Source organism: Corvus cornix, chromosome 1 (assembly GCF_000738735.6).
Source record: "Corvus cornix cornix isolate S_Up_H32 chromosome 1, ASM73873v5, whole genome shotgun sequence".
Classification (NCBI taxonomy): domain Eukaryota; kingdom Metazoa; phylum Chordata; class Aves; order Passeriformes; family Corvidae; genus Corvus; species Corvus cornix.
The window spans coordinates 10,637,256-10,656,173 of record NC_046332.1 but is presented as its reverse complement, the minus strand read 5'-3'; the positions used below and the strand labels follow the sequence as shown (position 1 = coordinate 10,656,173).

Below are 18,918 nucleotides of genomic sequence, written 5' to 3'. Positions count from 1 at the left end.
ATCTTATGTGAAACTGCTTTACAGTAGAAAAATGATAGGACTTCCATTTGTTGATAAGATAGTTATTTCTGATGATTCCGCAACATCTAACGGCAGTTCAATTTTATCAATTCCTGGTTTCTGTGCAGCGTAGCTTTCTTCTGATATCCAAAGATTAAGGCAGCAAACCTACCTTTCCTAATGTGGAACTTGAGCATGTATGTGTTAGAGAAAGGACTTACGTAGAACAGAAGAGCCAAAAGCTTAAAAAAAAAAAAAAATCAGAAAAAGAGCAAAAGTTGCTTTGCTTTTCTCATGAAGCAATATCTAAAATTGCGTGCTATGTATATTTATAATACTCAGCATCCTGTTCAAGTGGTTTAGTAGTTACTGCATAATATTCAGGCTGCTTTAAAGAGAAAAAAAGGCACCAAAATTTGCTTTCAGTCTTTTCTTCATAAAAATGGAGGGGGAGGGGTGTTCTTCCAACTTTTTCTGCTTAGAATGAAAAATAGAAAATACAACATTTTTACTGTCTCAAACACCTGAATAGTTTCAGTTTTCAGTTTTTCATGTAAGAAAATTCAACTAGTTTTACAGGAAGTTTTACATATATGTATGTTTTCTAAATAGAAATTTCTTATTTTCCTAACTGACCTAAATTCAGATTCAAAAAAAAGAAATCTCAGTTCTAGTCTTGTCTGTGCATTTTCCCCTGAAACACGCTAGGGAGACATTGATTAAAAAAAAATTTAGGATCTGTTGTTCATGTAGGAACTTCTCAGATTATCTAGACAACCAGTTACAAGGCACTAATACAGTGACTGAGACTGCATTTTCCTTTTAATCCACTGGTTACTTGGTCTTCTTTCCATTGTAAAACAAACAAAGTGGATGGAGGCTCCTCTCTGACCTTGAAAATGTAAACAGGATTAGCACTTTTTAGGTCAGTGCTTGCCAGGGCAGCAGATGATGCCGGAGCAGCAGATGAAAAGGCAGCAAGCGGCATTAGGCGGCTGAGGGGATTAGGGGGAGGCGGCAGAGCAGGAGGGCTCCCAGTGCTGCACAAGACCTGGTTCCCTTTGCCCTGGTGGGACGGTGCTGCTAAAGACACACTCAGGACAAGGCTTTACTGGGGCATCACTGTTATTTGTGCTGAACTACTTCTGTGCTGCCAGTAGCAGCAGGAATACCTTCACCAGTGTGATGCCTTTGTAATTCCTTCCTGACTTCAATCAGAAATCAATTGGACCCTACATGATCAAATATTTTCCCTGCAAAGAGAGAGATAACACTTGACATGACAAACTGTGTTCTGTAAAGTGAGAAGGAGATCAAACAGTTAGAGATATCAATTAAATTTGCTCCAACGTGTACTCTTCCACACAAGTGCAATTAACCATTAATTTATTTGGGAACAAGGTGGAACTGCTATTCCTTGGAAAATATTTAAAGTAATATTTTTTTATTATTCTTCTAAATACATCTGGTTATGCCTATACCCTCAGACTTTATTAAAAAATAATGAAGTTGAGGCTTTGGATTCTTTTCTTCAAATATCGCCTTAGTTTTTCAATTTATTTAGGCAATTGGAAGTTAGAAAATATTAAGCAGATTTAATCAGGCCAAACAAATGTACAAGACTTCCCTCAAGACCTCAAACTGTTTCTCAGTATATCAGAATGCTTTGTGAAATAAGTTTGTTGATATCTCACACAATGAAAGAAGTCTAGAAGAAACTCTCCAGCTGTTCCATTTTGCTCTAAAAGAGTGAAATATTTCAGGTTTTCATTTCTAATTTATTCTTTCTTATTCAGTACAAGATTAAAAAATCAAATTTAAAATCTTTCCCATTTTACCAGATGTTATAATTCTCAAAAACTGAAACAAAAGTTGGCATGAATGTTCTTTGTGGAAATCTTAAAACTCGAGGAACTAAAATAGATTTAGATTTTGACACAGCACTAAATCCTTAATATCTTAGGACTTCCATTCTGCCTGAACTTGAATTGAGACAGTTTAAATATGACTAAAGATCCAAAGCTGACTGTTTAACCATGGAGTAACAAATCAAGTGAAAGAAGGGAACTTTCTTTGCAAAAGCAAAAAGGTACCATTTTTCTGAAGGGCTGAAAATCTGGAGCAAAACCATCTGTTTCCTCTGAGATGTGTTCCCTATACTTTATTTGGAAAGCCAGACACAGTCTGAAGTAAAACTACAGCTACAGGAGGTTGATAACAGCACAAGAAAAGAAGTTGGAAAGGGAAAGATTTGTATTTTGAAGTTTATTTTCTTAAGAAATTTACTGTGAGTAACATGTACTTCACAGCCAGAAAACAGGAAGAGGAAATTTTAAACCAGTACATATTAGAGTCATGATATACAGGTATGTCCTGTCTTGCTGAGCTTTTCTTGAGAGGTCTGTTGATACTATCACTGAGTTGCAGATTTTTGAATTTGAACAGATTAGTCGTACCACGGCTAAACAAGGACAAATTATGTGCAAGATAATTTGCTTCTACTTAGTTTTGGAACAGAGTTCAGAAACCATATAGCAGAAATTAGGCATCTTAGGTTCCTCTGAGGTCTCTGTGTTTTGGAAAATAACCTTCTGGATATCAAGCTAAGCTTAGGAAGTTTCCATCAGCCACCCACTCCTGCTGAAAAGCTCAGTGCTTTAGAAAAGCTCGTTACCACATCTTGGTGCCAAGCACTTCTGAAGGCCAGCGCATTCTCTCTCCCTGCAGAGAGCACATGAGATGTTGGGGGTTGCATTCAAAAGACACAGATCTATAGTGCAGTGTGTTATAAACAAGGCACAGTGGGCTCCATGATTAATTCAGACAGCAGGCTCTGGGATATATGAGCGTGGGAGGTGGAAAGGTTCCGTCTCTGCTGTGGGCACGGTGACCATGCACGGTGACTGCTGCACCTGTGCGCAGCCTGAAGGACCTCAGCATAAAGGATCAGGCCAAAGCCTCCAGCATTCATCTCTGAGAAACACCTAGAAGGAAAAAGACCAACCTCAATGTCAACTCAGATGTTACACTCGTGTAATCATATTTTTAGTTCTCTCATGCTGAGGTTTCTGTTTCTGATGGACAAAAGATATTGATGTAGTCATGTGTAGATTACCAGCTCTGTTTCCAAAGTTCTTCAAGATCAGTCATGCTGCTATCTCAACTCTTTCCCAAGGTACTTATTTTGGCAATTTTTTCTTTCTTTTTCTGTTCTTTCTAGTTGACCAGCAGCAGAAAAGTGAGGGTGGTGAGGAGACACAGAACTTAAGCCCTCACGAGAGCTTTGACAAATCACAGTTAAATGACTGTCCAAGAGATTCCGGCTGCTACATCTCATCAGAAAATTCAGATAATGGTAAAGAAGAAGCAGACCCAGAAGCCCTGTCTGACATGGTGCAGTCAGTAACAATCAGTGAGTCAAACTGATTTGGTCCTGCTGCTTTTCTGCAGATTTTCAGAAAAAACAATCACATTTGTCAGTATGGTGGCACAGAAGCAGGACACAAAATATTCTCAACACTGAAAATCTACTTTTGTCTGATTCATGATGCTCTAAACTGTTTAATATGTGGATACTTGATAGCTCAATGTTAACTGATAATAAGAATTTTTCATGTTTTTCTTTTCTATGAATCCACAGGTATTTCCCTGAAAAAGTTTATACAAAAGTATTTATAAATATTTGTACAGCAAATGCATTTTCTATAATAATAACAAATTTTTTTAGGTAGTGTTCATAATCTGGAGATGTTATTTCTGGAACTGTCCAAAATGTAAATATTGTACATATTTATTTTAAAAATATATGGATTAATCACACTGTCTCTATTTTCAGCTGTTTTGCTGATTTATATACAGAATGTATTTTCACTGCTATATCATCATAACAAAAAGGTGGATACAGTCACACCCGACTTTGAAAAGTACCAAGCCAGTTCTCTATAATATTGAAGCTGTTTCACACCACTTTTCTCCAAAACGAGCTCCAAAGTAGACTGTCATTTCCTGTACTTTTGCCTGGAAGCATGAGAGAACTGCAGGGTGAATCTGAATTCAGCTCTCTGTGGTCCTTATCTTGTGGATGAACAGAGCCAACCGAACGGCCTATGCAGTGGCAATTTTTTTTTATGGTTCTTTTCACACCTGTTCTCATTTGTCCCAAGCATTATACAGAGAATGCAACCTCAGAGAAAAAAAAAAAATCAGGATCAATGCTATGCTTTTATGATAACTTTTTGTGAAGATGTTGCCTTTTGTGTGTGGTGTGAAGTTTGTTAATAGAGTATTTGTTTGTATACAAAAACTTGGAAGCTAACATGGTTATTGTGCATGATTGTCTTTCATATGAGATTTTATTGTCTTTTCCCATTATATTTCACACTGGAATACACATTTTAACTGCCTATCTTCTTTTAGAGTACTTCCTTCAATAATAAACAAAATCATGTGTTTAAGCCGTTTAAAAACTACTTGATTTTTAATGTGGTCATTACATTTCAAAGACTGCTCTCTTCTAAGACTAACACAGTAAATGGCAACTCCACTGAGCATTTTTAGCATGCATAATAATCTGTGTATCAAATCAATAGAGAGACTTTTTACTCACTCATTAGCCACACAATTTTTATAATTTAAGGTATTTCCCATTTATGTTAAAAAGTTTCCACATATTGCTGACAGCTTGAAAGAAAATCACCTTCAGAAGAGATGAAACACAGAAAGTTCCACCCCGAAAAGAGTATTTCTGAAGAAGCTATAAACAAATGGAAAGCTTTTCTCCCTTTTGTTTTCTTTTTCTTTTCCCCAGTGTGTTTTCTGTACTTTTCATGACTTCTCAAATGACTACTGCTGTCAGACTCTTAATGCACAGATCTGCTTTGAAGGCTGTAGTATAAACATTGCAATTTTAGAAAATTGCATTAGTAAGGTTTCAAAGATTTGGAGTAAATAAACGGTGTTTAGAAAAATAAACCAGAAAGGGAGCTACTATGATTTGTTTCTGGTTTTAATGTACTTTTCATACCAGCAACAAATGTCATCATATAGCAGCAATGACCCCATACTGCCAGGCATGGTGGGGATGCAGAACACTTGGTGGGATGAAGGATGTGAGAACTTGTTTCAAGCAGCTATATTTGTTTCTTAATGCTTTTCCAGCCAGTAGTGTGTCATGACATGCAGTACTGACATTACTTAATATGACTTCTGAAGTAATGGATTTGGATTGGCTTCTATCATCTCCTCATTCAAGAGAAGGACTAAATGCAGCTTGAATTCCTCTGAGAGGGCCTTATCTTTTGGCCTTTGTGGCAGAGGCACTTAGTCTTCAGGTTCTACCTAGACATCTACAAAATGGCTGAACCTGTAAAAGTATGTTGAGGTGAGCTTAAATATAATTGTGACTGTCAAGAAGCAGCTAAGTCAGCTGGGTCAAGGACTAACAACCACAGAGACCAGAGCCGTACCATGATATAAATACTCTGAGAAATGTTAATTTGCAGAGGTTTGCAAATGAAAATAGGCCTCCCTAGCTAGTTGCAGTGAGACAGGCAAAGCTGAGCGAAATACCCAACAGGTGCTTTGTTTTACAGGAATTAAATTCTGCCTATTGGACTGATGTAAAGTTAAGTAGTTGGGAATGAAGGGCATGAGCTGTAACACCTCCAGTCTCTAATCAGTAGGGCTTTGTCCACAGGGCTTCTTATTTAGAAAAATATATCAACTGAAAGCTTGTTTGAGACTTTTGTAACTTCCTGCAAAGGCAGAGCAGATTAGATCTCAAACTGAGACACTTCCTCTCTGTTCTGAGAAAAAAAATGAGGAAATTTTGTGACACAAAGAAAAAAAGAAGTGTTTCCTACAAGAAGCAGACCCAACTTTCTTTCGTCTCTTGGTGGTCTCATCAATCACACTGATCACAGATTAAACTGTTAGTAAAAGCAGAAGCATTTCTCCAACTGGTTTAAGTGCTGGGTAGTCTGAATAAAAGAATATTCTAGGAACTCTTGGAAAAAGTCTGGTGGAGATCTGAGTGACTTTTGAGTAATCTTTAAAATTTCCCTGAGATAGGGAAGAGAGGAAAGCAGTAGAGGTTTTGTTCTTCTCTGTCACTTGCTCAAGAGTGTCATGTGCCTTTTCATTTTTATTAACCTTCTTCTACAATTAAGGAGTACTAAAACACTGGTGAATCTCTTATTTGGAGCCTGTTCCCTGCAGTTACAAAGAGGTGCAAAACCAGTCAGTAACAGCAGAGGCAAAGCTAAGGAGGGCAGCCCTTCTAGCCTTTAGGCAGTGGGGATTTCCTGGCTGCACAGGGCTGCAGTGCAGGTGCAGCAGACTCCCCCAGGGCTGACACGTGTGCTGCTGCTGCCCACAGCAGAAAGCCACAACTCAGAAAGACTTTGGTGACCCACCCCTCCCCCCAAAAAAAAAAAAAAAAATTCAGGTGGTGGCAGGCCCCTTCCTCCCAAAGCAAAACCATTTCTGGTCAAAGTTAGCAGTGTTTAACAGTGCTGCCCCATGCTCAGCCCCATTTGACTGCCATCCATAGCTGGCATCACGTTAAAGGAGGGCTGCTCTACCATCAAAGAAGGGAGCTGAGTGCCAGGCCACAGCCCTATGATCCATGTGGATGAGCCTGCAGATCCCGGGAGACAGTGTCCTGCTCTCCAGAGTTTGTAACAACACTTCTAAAAGTCAGAGTGCATAAATGCAGCATGTAGGGGATACCAACAAGGAGAGGTTTGCTTTCATTTTGCTGAGGTGCCTGTGAGCACAGGCAGCACAAGGCAGAACATGGACAGTTCTGTGGAAATTCTGGAGAAGATTCATCTCGGAGGAACTCAACCAACTACAGGCCGCCAGCTGGACTTTGCAGCACTCACACAACCCTGAGCCCAGCAGTCCACCCAATTTTCTACCCACCTTACCACTCAGTTTTCCATCCCACACTTCACCAATTCTTCCACTGAGTGTCTGGTCTGTGATGTGAGGAAGCCCACAGCTCACCTGCTGTGATATAAAGGGCGCCTTTATACCGTAGCACTTTCTCCCACGCAGTGGCAATTGAAATAATTTCTGGCATTGTCATGGAGCTGCATCACACTGGTAGACCCATTTGTAAAGAAGGCTGGTGCAGAGATAACAAGGCAATATTGAAAGAAAAAAAGGATAAAAGGGTGCTGTGAAACAGACAGGCACGTTTCTAGATGTCACTGTGTTCACAGGATGAGTACAACCTGCCCCTTGCCTGGAAATCAGCTTTTCCATCAAGTCCAGGTCAGTACAGTTCTTTCTGCCCACACAAACATGCACTGATCTGTGGTCAACAGGTAAAGGAAGACATGCCACAGACTGACCCAGTGCCTTGGGTCACAATGGCAGCTTGGTATCTGTCCTAAAACAGCTCTGATGGCAGTTGTGCAACTGAGTCACAGTGTTACAGATGCCTGAGCCTTTTGTTATGTCAGAGAGAAACGGTCTCAACATGTCTAGTAACAGCATGGCAAACACTCTGCCTCTTTTTCACAGCTCAGAGACGAGGATTTGGGCTATGTTAGCCTCTGAAGAGATTATTTGCATCATGCTCTGATGTGTGCTGGCTGTGTATGTTGTAGGACTGCTTTGTGCAGTGACCCTCTGTGCGGCTCCAGGAATAGGTGATGTAGGATGGTACAAGTATTTCCTTGGGTTTAAGAGTTCCTGCCATGAGATGTTCATTTGTGTCCCTGATCCTCAGTTCCTGGTAGGCAATGAGCAGATTTTTGCCTACGACTGAGGAGAATGTGGAAGAGGCTATAATATGGCTGTATGGAGCATTCAGTTTGTATGTCCCCAGTATCACCTGATGAACCCATCAGCCTGCAGCTCCTCATCTGCCTCTGTTGTCCTGAGGATCTGCCACAGGACTGGCACAGGCTGGAATCCTTGCTGGAGGCACAGGCTGGAATTCTTCCTGCAGGCTGACAACCCTTAAACTAAACCTAGCTCTGGTGTTCCCAGCACAGGAAGGACCAGTTGGAGCCAGTCCAGAGGAGGCCATCAAGATGATCAGAGGGATGGAGCAGCTTCCCCGTGAGGAAAGACTGAGAGAATTTTCAGCCTAGAGAAGAGAAGGCTCTGGGGTGACCTAATTGTGGCCTTTCAGTACCCGAAGGGAGCCCACAGGAAAGATGGAGAGAGACAATTTACAAGGGCCTGGAGTGACAGGACAAGGGTGAATGGCTTCAAACTGACAGAGAGTAGGTTCAGATTAGATTAGGAAAAAAATTATTTGCTGTGAGGGTGGTGAGGCATTGGAACAGGTTGCCCTGAGAAGTTGTAGATGCCCCATCCCTGGAAGTGTTCAAGGTGAGGTTGGATGGAGCTCTGAGCAACCTGTTCCTCTGAAAGGTGTCCCTGTCCATGATTGGAGGTTGGAACAGATGATCTGTAAGGTTCCTTTCAACCCAAAGTATTCTATGATTCTGTGATAACCTGATCGTAGAAGAAGGGCTGGTCTGTTCACTGCAAGACCAACAGAAGGTGTCAAACCTTCTATTTTCTCCTGTCTAGGAAAGGCCAACAAACGCCACTACAAACACATGGGCAAAAGGGACTGGAAAACTAACAAATTCAGGGAAACACAGCTGTTGAATCTACAGAGTTTCATCATGTATGCATAAAAAATAGTCATTTCAATGAACATGAATTATGTATTCAGGGAAGTATGTATTCTCTAGAAGGAGGACACAGGTGGGAGGACATCTATGATAGGCTTGGAGGGTCTGAGATGGTCATTTTATTTTTTGTGGCTAGGCAGAATTAGGTCTGAAACACACAGAAATCTCTGCAAGGTATGAGAACTGTCTGCTGACAGCAAGAGCACAGAAAATCTGCCTGTTCCAAGAAGTCGTACACAAATGAGGGAAAAGAGGGCTGGAGGGCAAGTGGTATTCCTTAACAGTTCACATACCTTGGGTGCTTAATTTAAGCCCGGCCAGTGTCCTACAGTGTGTGTGTTCCCTGGGCAGAGCACACATGTCCTCAGCTCCTAAGGTCCTTTCCCCATGCCAATCCAGAATACTTCCCTCTCTTCCTCAGTCATGGTTTCTGGAGGAGCTCTCATGCTGTGTGCCATACACAGGTTTTTAGGGTGGAACATCAAAGGTGTTGTAAAATTCAGCATTAGGACATGGAGACAGGTCAGCACTGTGCAGGACCATCAGGTAATTTTGACAGATTGTGGCCAAGCTGGTTGACATCCTTTGGTTACCAGCCATGTCATGACTGAGGGTGGGGGGAGGGCACGGGAAGGCTTCAGCCTGAATCCTTCCCAAGCTTCAGCTTTCCTGCAAAGGAACCAAACTGTGAATTGTAGCTACCCTGAATGCAAACAAACATACAAGTGTTGAGGGTTATTCAGTGACTTGGGGTGGAGTTTGAATACAGTGTATACTCTGCCACCAGGACAGACAGCCTGTGCTGCTTCTATTCCCAGTTTCTGAAGCACCTCATCTGGATACTACTGGCCTGCTTTGCTCTGATGCCCAGTACCCAGTGCAGCTCTCAGTGACTGGTCCTGCAGCTGGTTAGCTCAGCCAAAGCTGAAAATCAGGCCCCAGCCTTTTGCCACTTATCTTTGAAAAGAAACAAGGTCTTTGTGCCTGTGGTGCACACTGTATCACAAATCTCTCTAAAATGTTTACCATCATATTTGAGAGCAGTCCCTTGCTGCCTATCAAATAAACATCCTCCAGGGAAGGCACTTCTCAAAACACTATTGGCAATAACCTTAGACTTTAGAGAGCGCAAATGTAAAAGAAGTGGAAATAGAAAGCCACTCGTGGGGAAAAAAAACACTTTAGAGAAAAATGAATACAGCAAAACTGAAACTTGCACTCTTTTAAAGAAATCTCTCTGTATATTACCTAACTACTTTGCCTCCTAAGTTTGTTCTCATCTCCAACATAAGAGGTGAATGACTATTATTATTTACACCAACATATTAAAATAAAATGTAACTTACTCAAGAACAGTTATTTCTCTTTAAATGTCTCTGTGGTAAAAATATACAGCAAATACTTCCTTATTCATGTTCTGAGCTACATGGCTATTTAAAGAGAGCGCTGAAGTATCAGAAGGAGCTAAAAGATCACAACAGCTAACTAATAGCTGAGCACCACTCAGTTGTATGTACATGCCTGCAGGACATCTACCTGCCTTTGTTCTGCTTTATTTTTCAGACAAAATGTAATAGCAATCTTTGCTTATTTTAGCTTGGTTAAGAAAAACGTGCTTTGTGACCTAGAAAAGGCTTTGGAGGGGTTGCTTTTTCATTTTGCTTTCAGAGTGGAGAGAAAGCCATCATCAGTGGAAGGGGCTGTGTTACCAGTGACTTTGTCAGCTAGTTTCATTAGAGGAAAAAAAAAGGGGAAATTGACTGGTTTGGACTGAATTTGTAGATATATTTAACAAGTAGTTAAGGTATCAGAACCATTGTATGTTGTCAAAAGCATGAAGACTGTAGCTAGATGGGTCAGCACTACAGTTGTTTAGTGAGGTCTGTGAAAGGAAAACGATGGCTGAGTGTCCAGCAGAACAGGAGCTGTGCATGAGCATATGCAGACCAGTCACCTACAGCTCTTGAATAAATTCAGTCTCTCCAACACTGTAATTTTGTTGTTTACTCTGGCAAAAGACCTAAATCTTGCCCGACTGGCAGAGAAATTAGACATTATTTGACAAAAATAAACAAATTTGTGTGAGACATGATTCAACAATCTAAGATCCTAGATAAGAGGTTTAGGTACATACTGTACATTACTTCATAGTTTCAAAATTGAATACAGGGGATCATTTAATTAAAACCTATTCAACTGAAAATCCTATTTATCTGAAACAAATGTTTGTCCTATCTATAATATCAACAAACTATTCACATGAGCAACTAGCAATAAACAACAGAAAGATGCACAATGAATGTCAATTAACACAATTTGCTATCAAATAAACTTGCAGTTTATGTATACAGCTTTAGCACTGTCCTGTGTATCCATTATAAAGGTCAATTAACCTCAATTGCAGCTAGTCAGCTTGTTCTAAAACAAAATCAACGTAAGATACCTTTCATTTTCTTTTAAATCAGCATCTCAGCAATTCGGTTGCCTGGCACCAAAGAACTTCTAAATTGCTAAAAGTCTTTGCTAAAAGTTTTATGTTAGGAAATGTCAAAAAAAAAAAAAAAGAGCAAGAGATTGGCTGAAATTGTCAAGGTATCACAGTGTGGCTGCATAAGGCTTTTAAAAATATTCATTATTCAGCACATAATCATAGATTCAGAACAACAAAGAGCTTTGGTGTGTGTGTGACTCAAAGGATGAAAATCTTCCTAAGTAAAGCTTTCGATGCATACACTAATCCAAGACTACACTAACAAATCTCTTGAAATGGAAATCCTTGCTGAAAATGGCCTGTGTGCTTTAAACACTATCAAAGGGGTTTTTTTCCTTCCTCTCCCCTTTGGCAGCAGAATGTCAGCATTTATGGTAAAAGTCAATCAGGTGCTCACTTGTTCTGCTTAATCAGGAAGAAGTGGTACCCCGTGAGCACTGGGAGCTCTCATCTGGAATTGCACAAGCATCACTAACTCAAAAGGCCATCAATGTTGTAGAAAGCAAAGGCAAGTGGTTAGAAGTCTGACATACTGGTCTGTGAGAGAGGCATTAAATATTATAAATCACACCTGAAAATACAGGTGAATCCCTCGACTTAGAGAAATGCTGGTTTTCTCAGAAGTTAATCCTTACATTGTTAATAAAAATTAAAGGAAAAAAAAAAAGCAAACAAACCAGAAAAGAAACACACACAAAAATAAACCCCAAAACCAAACCAAACCAAAACCCAAAAAACCAATATGGATTATTGATCACTTTGCAGGACATTCTGCAGTGGCCATTCCAGCCACCAGCCATTGAGTTAGGCTTCTATCCAAGCTGTCAGTGTTTGAGAGGCCGTTTAACTCAGTTCTTAAAAAATAATGGGCAAGGCAGTGGCTGACATGATGAATCACAATTCTGGCCCTGCCAGATGCTTCTACAGCCTTTTTGAAGCTGATGATAGTTACAAAATGACTACAGTGGTGTCTTCTCTCTTTAGAAGGAAATCATAGGAGACTGTACAAAGACCTAAGGCGGAAAAAGATTGCTTTCTCGGCGCGTACAAACACACCTTCCTTCTCAGAAGGTTAACGGGCTCTGTGCTTTCTCTGTCCTTTATGAACTTTGCCTTTGCTGTAGGCAGACAGTGTTCAGTGCTACAGAGAAATTTTTCCAGTGCTAGTGCTACTGAGGCTCACAGAATATTAAAAAAACCCCAAAAAACCAACCAAACAAAAAAACCCAAAAAACAGCCAGAACTTTAGAACATAATTATACCAGACATAAACCTGTGGGAAAAGGCTTTGTTTTCTGGGTAAAATTCACCTGTGTCCCTAAGGCTTATGAAATACTTGCCTACAATTGTAGTCTGAAAACTGCAGACTCTTAACTACATTACAGTATCCTGACTCACGGCTTCATCCTACTTGAGTGCTTAATTCTTCCTAGAGGTGATTTTTACTTAACACTTCATTGTTACACCAAACATCAAAAATGCATTACACTGTTTCATTCATCAGGATTACAGCAGTAAAAAGAACAACTAGCATTCATAAAAAAGTAAGAGTCACTTCCCTGGCTGATGGGTGCGTGCTTTCAAAGCTCAGCTACAAACATGAACACAGTTCGTGACTACAGATGCAGCAAGAAGTTTTCATTTTTTCACATTTCTAAAAGAAGACCTCCTAAAAACAAGTCATTGTCTGAATCTTAGCACTGTGGTTTCAGCATGAGATGGAGTGAAAAGAGATGCTTGGCTTGTCTAGCTAATGATGAATGGGTGATCTGTACAGACCTGGCAGAAATCTTCAGATAATCCTTAAGTTTCATGCAAAAAGAGGAAATTTTCAGTTATTGATCCAGGATATGTGGGGATGTTGCAGTTTCTTCAACTCAAAAAAAATCCTGTTTACTATGATTTTTCTCTAGCTGAAAAACTTTTCAATCGAACAGTTCTGCACCCTCGTAGGGACTTGCTAGAGGAAAGCATGCCTCATAAATCATGGGGCTTGGTCTGGGTAACATTGTAAGAAAAAGACCACCTGAGTCAGCCAGCATGGTGTAAGGTAATACCTCCTAAAAGGCATCCTGAACATCATCAGGGTCTTGTGAAACAACATTTTGATTAGCTAAGTGAGAATGAATCACAAGTGTTGGCATACAGCTATGCTATCATTTTATTCAAAGAATGATCAATTGGTGGCAGAGTGATGAAACATTAAACAGACAGATCAATTCAAGACATTATATTCTTACAAGTCTCCCAGCTCCTCTACTCAAGATCTGATAGTTTCCACAAGACTTATCAGACAGGGATGATAATTACAAAGATATGGTAATTGAGGGCATTATATCAAGCGTGTGAGCTGGATCTGCTGTCACAGCAAGAACTTTTTCCCTGAGAACTGGCAGAGAAAGATTTTCTTCCCCCGTGACTGGCACAGCAGGATCCTCATCCAGCCACTGGCACAGTAACAGGTTCCACTTTAAATCTATCCTATCTACACCCTGTTGAAGTAATTCAGTTAATTGTGTGCATCAGTCTTGGGAGAAATCTTTCATACTGCTAGTTATGTCCTTGGATGAGTAGGGGAGCAATCAAACACTGAGGGGGCACTGCTGCCTGCTAGACCTAGAGCCACTGCCTCAGAGCCAAGAGTCCACTTAAGCACCAAGGAACCAAGCAGCCCACAAGATCAACTAAGCTTTTAAATGCTATAAATTACTCAAGAAGGGACATGCTGTAAGCATAAATGTTCACTGTGGTGCACAGCATGGGGGAAAAGCTAGCCAGAGTATGACTTGGCAATTTAGAGAATTTGATGCTAATGTTGGTTTATTAAATTTCTTTTCTTAGCTTTAGGGGGAAAAAAAAGAAAATAAAAAGTAAAAGGAAAGAAAGACTAAGTAAAACCAAAAGAATTGCAATAAAGGCCAGACAAAACATTCACCCTGACAGCTGAGACACAGTTCTTCTCCAGACTGTGCCAATATTGACTTCCACATAAAGTCCTATTTTTTTATAGAAGAGGTTAACCTTCCACAATTTACTTACTCATGAAATATAAGGTGAACAGAGACACTAATGCAAATGATCCAGTATATTAAAAAATGCATTGAGCCAGGAAACATTCAAAGTTCTGTTATAAATTATCTTTTAAGGTCTGGAATAGTAGACATAGTGGCTGTGCCAAGCCCTATTAACTGGAATAGATGGATTTAGAAGGAATCCTCTTTTAGGGCTGGTCTCTAAAAGATATGGGGGCTTTCTGTCCCACTCATCCTTCAAAGATTATTTTTAAAAAGGGTTATAGATAGCCCATCATGTTGTTAGGAGCTGAGTAGCAAAGTATATATGCGCAACTATAAGTATATATTTCAAAGGAGCAAGGTATAATAACAACTGTTTGATCCCTTCTCATCCTATCCCATAAAAGTTGTCACTATCATTTACAAGGATGGGGGAGAAAGAGGCTGAGTTGGCTTGGCCAGCTTTTGACACGAACTGCAAATGATAGGTTGTGCTGTTCTCCTGCCCCTACTGCCCTCAGACTGCAGTCAGAGCAGTACCCAAATGTTGCTGCCTGTTCCCAGCTTCCCTTCCCCCTCCCCAAGACAAGCCAGGCCTTGCCTCTGCCATGTGTTCTGAACTCCTTTGTTCCAAGCGCGGGCAAAATCGAATGTAACTCAAACTCTTTAGCAGTGCCTGATTGGCCAGTCACGCTGGGTCCGCCCCCAGTCCGCCCCTTTCCCCTTCTCTGAATAAAAGAAGGACCCACGAGGGGGCCCGCCCTCTTTGGTTTGCAATTCTTCTGCAAACATCTGTGTGCTTCTGTCTCTGAAAGCTCTAATTGCAGGAATTAGGCAAGCTGAAGACTGTATTTCTCCCTCTTTGCTTCTGCTGGTGGTATCAGCTTTGCAGCTACTATTGCTGCTTTTAGAGCTACTGAAATGCTGGATTGCCCATGCTACTTCTCTAGGCTGCCCGAGGCTTTCTAAGGCATTGAACTATGGGCCTAGCCGGTAAAAAGCTGTGAGTATCTCCACACCCAAAGACAAGCAGCTGATCTGAATAAAAAAGTTTTTCTGCTTCTCTCTCCAGCCTGGGACACTAGAGAGATAAGTTCACACCCCCCCTACTTTATTTTTACTACTATTCCACTGAGTCAGACACTTTTTGGTAATGCTGGGAGTTTGAAAGAGCAGGAGTCTATGAGGAAGTTCCCCCAAATTTCCCGCTGCCTGGGGAGCCGAAAGGCCTGGAGATGTTACTTAAGGCTTGATTGCATGAAATGGCCAATGTGGGGTAGCAGTACCGTGCCAGGTCTCTGTGCAGACCATTTTATTCTGCTGTAGAAATTCTTTCCTCTTTATGAGGAAACTAGGGTTGTAAGGGGAAGTTTTTGTACAGATCAATTCCAGTTAAACCCCAATTACAAACCCCTTGCACATATTTCTTGGTGGAAACCAATTTTCACTAAGAAAATTGCTAAACCCCAGAATCAGAGTGCTTAGAGACAGGATGAATCCCTTTCCCTATGGGACTGTCTTTTAGTAGTCAGTTTTACAACTTGCCAACATCTGCTGAGATGAATGGAAAGGTTTTCATACAGATGGGGACAGTCTTTAAAATGAACTGTACTTTTCCTTTAAATATGACTAATGTGCTAGGTGGTGAGAAGTAAAAGGGATGAAAATAGAAAGATGAAAAATTTTTTTTCCTTGGGTACAAGATCTGATAGGGAGATATTTGCTATGTAGGCTGTGCTGAAAACCTCTAACACTTCAGAGGGACCATTCTGGTTTAGTTTACCTGCTGTGACTGAGACAGAACAGGGTTAGTGTTGAGACAGCAAGAGAAAAGGATTTCCTCTGGCAGGTGTATTGACCCTGGCTAACAAGAAATGCCAAAGACATGCTGGATGTGATAAGAGATTTGAGGATACCTTGCTCCAGTGTCCCCAGCTTCAGTCAGTTTATGTGAATCCAGTGTTGCATACCTTTGCAAAGCCAAAAGAGACAGCAGACTATGCATTCAGCTGGGGCTGGGTTTCACAGTTCTTTGCTCAATATGTGAAGCTTTTGTGGGGCCATTCAAGTTCAGCAGTCAAGCATGGAGCAACCCAGACACCATGTCCTCACGTGTTCACGCACTCTTTACAAGCTGCAGTATTGTAGTACTGCATGAAGTACTATTCCGAGCCAAAGCTGGTTCCTACACCTGCCAGAAGGTAAATTAGCAGTAGTGATTTTTTACAACTACAATTTCTCAGTTGTTTTAAAGTCAGTAACTTAGGTGGGTACTTTCTTAGCAAGAAAAGTGCTTGTGCAGTATCTTCTCGACATGCTTGAACTATCTGGCATTTAATCATTCTTTCTAATTTAACGGAGAAAGATAACTCCTCTTGTGTCTAGTCTCTTCAGGAGGTGACTTACTTCCTGTGTAATTTCCCTTTGTGCAGCATGAAAAACAGCTATGCTGTTCATCTCTTCCTGTCTCCTCATTTTTAGCTCTAAGGTGCAGAGCTGGGTACTCTTGCACATTATGCCAGAGGTCTATTAAGCAGCATACTGGTGCACCGAGGTGGAAAAATGTAGCAGGCAGTGATGCTGGCTGCATTCAGCACGAGCCTCGTAAATCCCAGGCACATTCTCTGCATCACCTAAGAGGTGCTGAGGTAAAAAAGCTATGCTACCTGCATGCACAATTGATTGCCAGCACTGAAATATTCCCTCAGATTGTGCTGCTGCTCCTTTGCCACCTTTGCTCCAAGGGCCCTGTCAGCAGGGGACACAGAGACAAGAAAGGGAAAGAAGGGCATGGGGATGTGCCCAGGTTATACCATCCGTATTCATCGGGACTGAGGCCTTGGACATGCTGTTAGATGCTACACGAGAGCAGCTCCTCGGCTTCCCCAGCCTGGTGTGGGCTGGCAGCCAGACACAGAGTCAGGAAGTCATAACCAGTTTCTCACTCTGCTTCAACAAACATGGACTCAGCAAAGCTGAAGCTCTGGCCCAGTGCCTTTGCTGAACACAGAGCCTGAGATGTGGGTGTATTTTTACCACTCACATTCTCTCTTGAAGTCAGACTGGAACATTTATGCAGAATTCATTCACTGAGTTTTTAATTCTTTGCAGGCAAAACAGTGTGTCAGCAGGTATTGTCTTACTCTCTGAAAGAAGTAATCATCTTCAGCAGCGTTTCCAGTCAGAGGGTCTCCAGGGCCAACTCCAAGCTCTGCAAAGTCAAAGGGGATGTTTGAAAGAGAAGGCTCTGGATTCAGCTCCAAACCCTGTCAAACATTTTAAGTATGTCACATGGCACTCATTGGAAGTATCGCTGTCCCTGTATTTTGGGTGTAAATTGTAACATAAAGTGACACAAGTTTTGCTAAAGGCTCCTACACAAAATGGTGGTGGCCAGTACGGGCTGATAAGGGTGATATCCTGTGTTTGTCCATGTTCTCGTTGGATGATGTACCTCTGAGGGTATCAGCACCTCAGATCTCACAGGTGTGAGCCAGCACAGAATTCAGAAATAACCTCTTAGCTTCTATCTGCAAGTGAGCTTTGAATCAGTGCCTGCTTGTCACCAGCAGTGAGCCACCCCTGTGAGGCCACAGGCCCCTGCAGTTCCCATACTGCTGGACAGCCTCACTCCTCAAGCGTGAAACACCACATGCCCAAACACATATCAGGAATGATGCTCCAGCAAATTGTTCCTGGTATGGACATGAAAAGAAAATAAAACCTGTTGCCTTGATAACTTTTTTTAAAGTTATCCTCCACTCACTGAATGGGACTGGAAAACTTAATGTGCTCCTCCTCCTCTGACCCTGCTATTTCTGGGCAGCCACTCCCCACTCCCCAGACCTGTCCTTCCCACCTACACAAAGCCCCTGTGCAGGTCTCCAGAGCTGCAGTGGACTGGGAAAACACAATGGCTGAGTCACAAGGCTTGGCCAAGAGGTTAACAGTGCATCCACACTAAAAATTATGGGGTGCATCTCAGCCAAAGGTGAGCCCTGGGTCAGCACTGCCCACACACAGCTCTGTGCCCTGGGCCTGCAGCTGCCACCCTGGGCTCAGCACTTGGATTTATCCGAGAGCCAACATGGAACTGTGGGGAGACAGCGGAGACACTGCCAGCCCCTCCATGCTGTGAGCAGATGAAGAGGGGAGTGCCTCCCCTTTGAAAAGGGGAATAATTAAGACATTGGGATTTAATTTATTTCTTTTTGCCCTAAAAACATTGCATTAGAAAGCTCCTGTTTTCTGCAGGGTTGCAGAGGATAACAAATGGATGGGGAGGCCGGGGCACCGAGCTCTGGCAGCCGAGGCGAGAGCCATGCTGAGGAATACCTCATGTTAAACAAGCAGGATAATTATTCTGCTCTACTTAGCACCAGCTAGGCCTCATTCGGAGAACAACGCTCATTTTGGGGCACTGCATTTTAAAACAGACAGAGACACTGGAGAGAGTTCAGATGAGAGCAACAAAAATGATTTAAGAGTTAGTAAATAAGACCTCTGAGAAAAGGTTACGAGAGTAGGAACTGCTTGGTCTGGAGGAAAGAGGACTGAGGGGAAGCATTACTGTCTACAGATATGCAAAGGGCTGTTACAGAGATGACATAGACCAATTATTCTCATTAGAGAACAAGAACAGAACAAGAAGCAATGGGTTTAAGATGCAGCAAGGGGGAATTTAGATTAAATAATAGGCAAATGTTGTAACTATTGGAGAAGTTAGGCTACGGAACAAGTTTACAGTAAAGTT

General features: G+C 41.5%; 1 protein-coding gene and 1 long non-coding RNA gene across 4 annotated transcripts in view; one reads left to right on the top strand and one right to left on the bottom strand.

Annotated features, from left to right (window-relative positions):
- The window catches only part of LOC104689424 (SAM domain-containing protein SAMSN-1), an 82,562-nt gene extending 78,093 nt beyond the window's left edge, over positions 1–4,469 (top strand). For all 3 annotated transcript variants that reach the window (XM_010399531.4, XM_019285968.3, XM_010399532.4), the window contains one exon: positions 3,221–4,469. In XM_010399531.4, the coding sequence (XP_010397833.1) occupies positions 3,221–3,426 (206 nt within the window). In that variant the 3' untranslated portion in view covers positions 3,427–4,469. The remainder of the gene's footprint in view (positions 1–3,220) is intronic.
- The window catches only part of LOC109144584, a 30,805-nt gene continuing 14,133 nt past the window's right edge, over positions 2,247–18,918 (bottom strand). Inside the window, exon 2 of the long non-coding RNA XR_002045442.3 lies at positions 2,247–2,984. This is a non-coding gene — a long non-coding RNA (uncharacterized LOC109144584). The remainder of the gene's footprint in view (positions 2,985–18,918) is intronic.